The following is a 4,701-nucleotide window of genomic DNA, read 5'->3' as shown; positions in this document are numbered from 1 at the left end:
AACCACTAAGCTGACGGGATACATTCAGATTCAGGTAAAAAAGCCTATATAAAAGAAAATGGAATTTGAATCAGCTCATCAATTACAATTATGCCTTTCCCAGGAGAAGCCACCGTTGCGGTGTGTTTATACTGTTTTATGTGTTATTTTATCATCCATCTATATTTTTACAGAATTTCATAAAATTCCTATTGATTTTACGCTACGTCTTAACGACAGTGGGAATTTATCATTATCCATATGAAGAATAATTCAATAGGTTATGAATATGAATTTATCGTATCAGGATCCGGCTCATGTTGCAAGTTTTGGTGGTGTTGAAGCTTTACATCGTGCTGCAGGAGGTAAAGTTGCCAGGAAAGAGATTCAAACATGGTTAGAGGGAGTAGATGCGTACACGCTTCACAAGCCGATTCGCCGAAAATTTCCAACGAATAGAGTAATCGTGTATTCTATAGATCAACAATGGCAAGCTGATTTAGTGGATGTTTCACATTTACGTGATCATAATGATGGTTATCGATATATATTAACCTGTATTGACATATTATCCAAATATGCATGGGCTATTCCTCTGAAACAAAAGAGAGGAGAAGATATTGTGAAAGCGTTTCAAAAAATAATGAGCCAAGTAAACCAAAATTACTTCAAACGGATCAGGGCACCGAATTTAAAAATAAAGTGTTTATAAAATTTTTAAAAAGAAATCAAGTTAAACTTTTCAATACATTCAATACTACTAAAGCATCCGTGGTGGAAAGGTTTAATCGCACTTTGAAAACAAAAATGTGGAAATACTTTACGACTCGAAATACATATAAATATGTAGATGTCTTGGACAAATTAATAGAAAGTTATAATGCTACTTTTCATTCAAGTATAAAGCGAGCTCCCATAGAAGTCAATTCAGAAAATGAGAGTGATGTATGGTTTACCTTGTATGAAGATCATCCTTCTAACGTTTCTAAATGTATATTCGCTGTAGGAGATGTGGTACGTGTTTCCAAACTAAAGCTTACTTTCGAAAAAGGTTATGAAACCAATTGGACGGAAGAACTATTTGTGGTGACAGAGTGTGTTAAAAGACATCCAGCCGTGTATAGAATTAAGGATTTACTTGGAGACTCAGTAAAAGGAACGTTTTATGCACAAGAGTTGCAGAAAGTGAGACTGAAAGAGGAATATCGCATTGAAAAAATTTTAAAGAAACGTATGCGTAAGAAACAGACAGAATACTTTGTAAAATATCGCGGTTATCCCGACAAATTCAATCAATGGATTCCAGCTTCTAATTTACTCTCGATATAAAGTGTGAGAAAATATTATATCCGAATCATTTGTGAAAATGAGTTTCTACGTAACACTTCCGAGCGATAGCTCTATGAATTATTTCCCCGAAAATAAAATTTCACATTTTATAACACGTTTACCTGTTCCCATTGAATTAAAAGGTATGTGGGAAGTTGGTTTGGTTGAATTGCTATATCCGCACACATGGCACAATGTGAATGCAGAAAATTAACTTAATTGGATTTGTTTTAGAGAAAGATGGTGAAATGTTAGGTCGTAGATTACCTCCAGGATGTTATGAAACAGTACCTGATATTTTAAAAGCTATTTATATTAAAGAACATCAAAACAAAATAATTTTTAATTATAACCCAGTAACAAAACGAGTGAAAATCAAAGTGAAAAATAACGCTAAAGTGATTTTACATGATGGGTTAGCACAAATGTTAGGTTTTGACCCTATGGAAATTACATCTACAGATGATAGTTCCGAAACTGTTGTAGAAAGTCCTTTTGCAGCCGACCCCTGTGCACATTATCTTGTATTAATGATATATACGGATATTGTAGAACCTCAAATCGTAGGAGATGTTTTAGCTCCTCTACTTCGAATTGTAAGAGTAACTGGTAGCGATGGAGAAGTGGTGAGTGCACTATTTGATAGACCTCATTATTTACCTGTGAATCGGAAAATGATAGACACTTTGGAAATCGATATAAGAACGCATATGGGAGCATTTACGCCATTTGAACGAGGAAGGTCATACGTGAAACTTCATTTCCGTCAAAAATACTTGTCATAATGTATGTACCTTATCAGTGTTGTCAAAAATCTTTTGAAGATTATTATGTACAACAAACAGGACATGGATTGAATTATTATCAAGGTAATCTTTATCAGAGAGGATACGGATTAGGGGGTCTATTCAGATGCTTCTTTCGCGCTGCCGTACCTCTTATTAAATCAGGAGCCAAAGCAATTGGAAAACAAGTATGGCATAGTGGACTGAATTTGTTAAATGATGTATCACAAGGACAAGATGTAAAAGAGGCTGCTAAGCGTCGACTGAAAGAAGCCGGAAATATATTAACGGATAAAGCTGCTACTAAAGTGAAGAACATGATTGGTTCTGGACGAGTCAATAAAAAGCAGAAACGTAGGAAAAAGCGTACCATTTCTCACCGATCAAAGAAGGTGAAAGCACAGGATATTTTCTCTTAAAAAAAAAGTATGACTTCGTATATACATCGAGACTCTCCCGTTTGCGTCAAATCTGAATTAGATTTATTTACCATTCCTCCTACGCAAACAGCTATAGAAAACGGACAGTTTGTGGAATATCACCCTCTCGCAAATATACGAGATGGAGGACCTATCGAATCTAATATTTCTGGCAGTGGTGAAGACTATATTGATCTAGCTGCTTCTTATATACACGTGAAAGTTAAAGTAGTTAAGGCAGACGGATCCAATCTAACAGGCAAAGAACCGGTTGCCCCTGTAAATTTATTTTTACATTCTCTCTTTTCGCAAGTAGATGTAAGTTTAAATGAAAGAAACATTTCATCTGCGACAAATACCTATCCCTATAGAGCCTTCATCGAAACATTATTGAATTATGGGGAAGATGCAAAGAAAAGTTTACTCACCTGCGAAGGATTTTTCCAAGACATTTCACCTAATAAAATAGATGTCTTAGCTCAAGATGCGGATGCTGGACTAAAAGCTCGCGGTGAACTTATAAAAAACAGTCAAAGTAAGGATTTGATAGGACAATTACATTGTGACATTTTTCAACAAAATCGACTCATGTTAAATTTAGTTGATGTGAAAATTAAAATGGTGCGTAGTAAATCTGCTTTCTGTCTAGTTTCTACTGAGAAAGATGCCGATTATAAAGTGATCTTGGATCATGCTTCTTTGTTTATCAGAAAAGTAAAAGTAAACCCTGGAGTCTCTCTCGGACATGTAAAAGCGTTGGAAAAAAGTTCTGCTAAATATCCTATAGATCGAGTATTATGCAAAACATATTCAGTATCTAAGGGAAGTTGGTCTTTTATGCAAGATAATGTATTTTTAGGATTGATGCCCAAGCGAGTCATTATTACTTGTGTAGAAAATGCTGCAATGAATGGACAATATTCAATGAATCCCTTTCTGTTTGCCCATCATCATGTCAACTTTATATCGATTTATGTAGATGGACAACCCGTTCCATGTAAACCAATGGACCTTGATTTCGAATCTAATCATTATGTGCGTGCTTACCACAGTTTATTTTCTGGAATTAATCGCGACAAAGGCATCTATTTATCTCGAGAAGAATTTGTGAAAGGACATGAGTTATATGCTTTCGATTTAACTCCAGATATGTGTGATGGATCTCATTTTAACTTACAGCATCAAGGTAATTTGCGAGTAGAAATTAAATTTGCTAAAGCTCTCTCTGTGACTCTCTCGGTGCTAGTCTATGCAGAATTTCAAAACGTGATTGAAATAACAAAATCTCGTCATGTACTATGCGATTTTGCTAATTAAGCAATGGACAGCCTTGAAATAAACAGAGCACTCTCTCAGAATGCAAAGACACGAAAAGCATTTCTGGGAGTTTTTGCAAGTGATCGACTCTCTATCGAGATCAAGAAATATCCAAGTTGCTTTATAGCTAATGTAGATCGTGCATCTGAATCCGTAGTCACTGGTTAGCCTTTTACATTTCATCCCCACAGCATTTAGAATTTTTCGATTCCTATGGACATGACCCATCCTATTTTCCTGGACCGATAGCCAAGTATGCAGAACGATTTCCACAGATGGACTTTAATTCGATGACTCTCCAAACTAATGTAACGGCAGTATGTGGTCAATATTGCATATACTATTTACATTGTAAATGTCCTGGACAATCTCTCAATGATATATTGTTATCTTTCATACCTCAACATATATCTAATGATATTAAAGTATATAATTTTGTAATCAAGAAATTTCATGTAAGATCTTCTTTCTATCAATAAATACATTTAAACTTTATACATTATATGTCTTGTCTCATTTAATATGGAATTTCCAAAGCTACAACATCCTTTCACAATGGTGATTTCGGGACCCACTGGATGTGGGAAAACCTATTTTGTACGAGAACTGTTAAAGTATAAAGAGGAAATGTTTTCAACGATTCCCGATAAAGTAGTATGGTGTTATGGAATTTACCAACCTCTGTATAATGATATACTGAATGTTACTTTTGTAGAAGGTTTACCAATTAAATATCAAGAATATTTAGGTTCCAACACATTATTCATCATGGACGATTTGATGAGCGAATGTGGGAATGATAAACGTCTGACTAACTTATTTACAAAAGGAAGTCATCATTAAATTTAAGCGTTATTTTTATCACACAAAAC

At 34.8% G+C, this 4,701-nt stretch overlaps 1 protein-coding gene across 1 annotated transcript; it reads left to right on the top strand.

The window, feature by feature from the left end:
- Positions 1-2,521: 2,521 nt before the first annotated feature.
- LOC146993803 (uncharacterized protein F54H12.2-like) lies at positions 2,522-3,829 on the top strand. Its single transcript, XM_085826244.1, has 2 exons — positions 2,522-3,047; positions 3,162-3,829. Exons 1-2 carry the CDS (start codon positions 2,522-2,524, stop codon positions 3,827-3,829), a joined length of 1,194 nt encoding a protein of 397 aa, XP_085682370.1.
- The last annotated feature ends 872 nt before the right edge of the window (positions 3,830-4,701 follow it).

Source organism: Stegodyphus dumicola, chromosome 11, assembly GCF_044657685.1.
Source record: "Stegodyphus dumicola isolate Sdum_Otavi_A_Nest chromosome 11, ASM4465768v1".
Classification (NCBI taxonomy): domain Eukaryota; kingdom Metazoa; phylum Arthropoda; class Arachnida; order Araneae; family Eresidae; genus Stegodyphus; species Stegodyphus dumicola.
Note: the sequence above shows the minus strand (reverse complement) of the source record. Positions and strands in the feature narration are given on the sequence as shown.

Excerpts from the sequence above, each read along its gene's own strand:
- LOC146993803 (XM_085826244.1), top strand. The coding sequence starts at position 2,522 with ATGACTTCGTATATACATCGAGACTCTCCCGTTTGCGTCAAATCTGAA. Across the intron at positions 3,048-3,161 it reads ACTTATAAAAAACAGTCAAA|TTTCTACTGAGAAAGATGCC; the intron begins GTAAGGATTTGA and ends CTTTCTGTCTAG.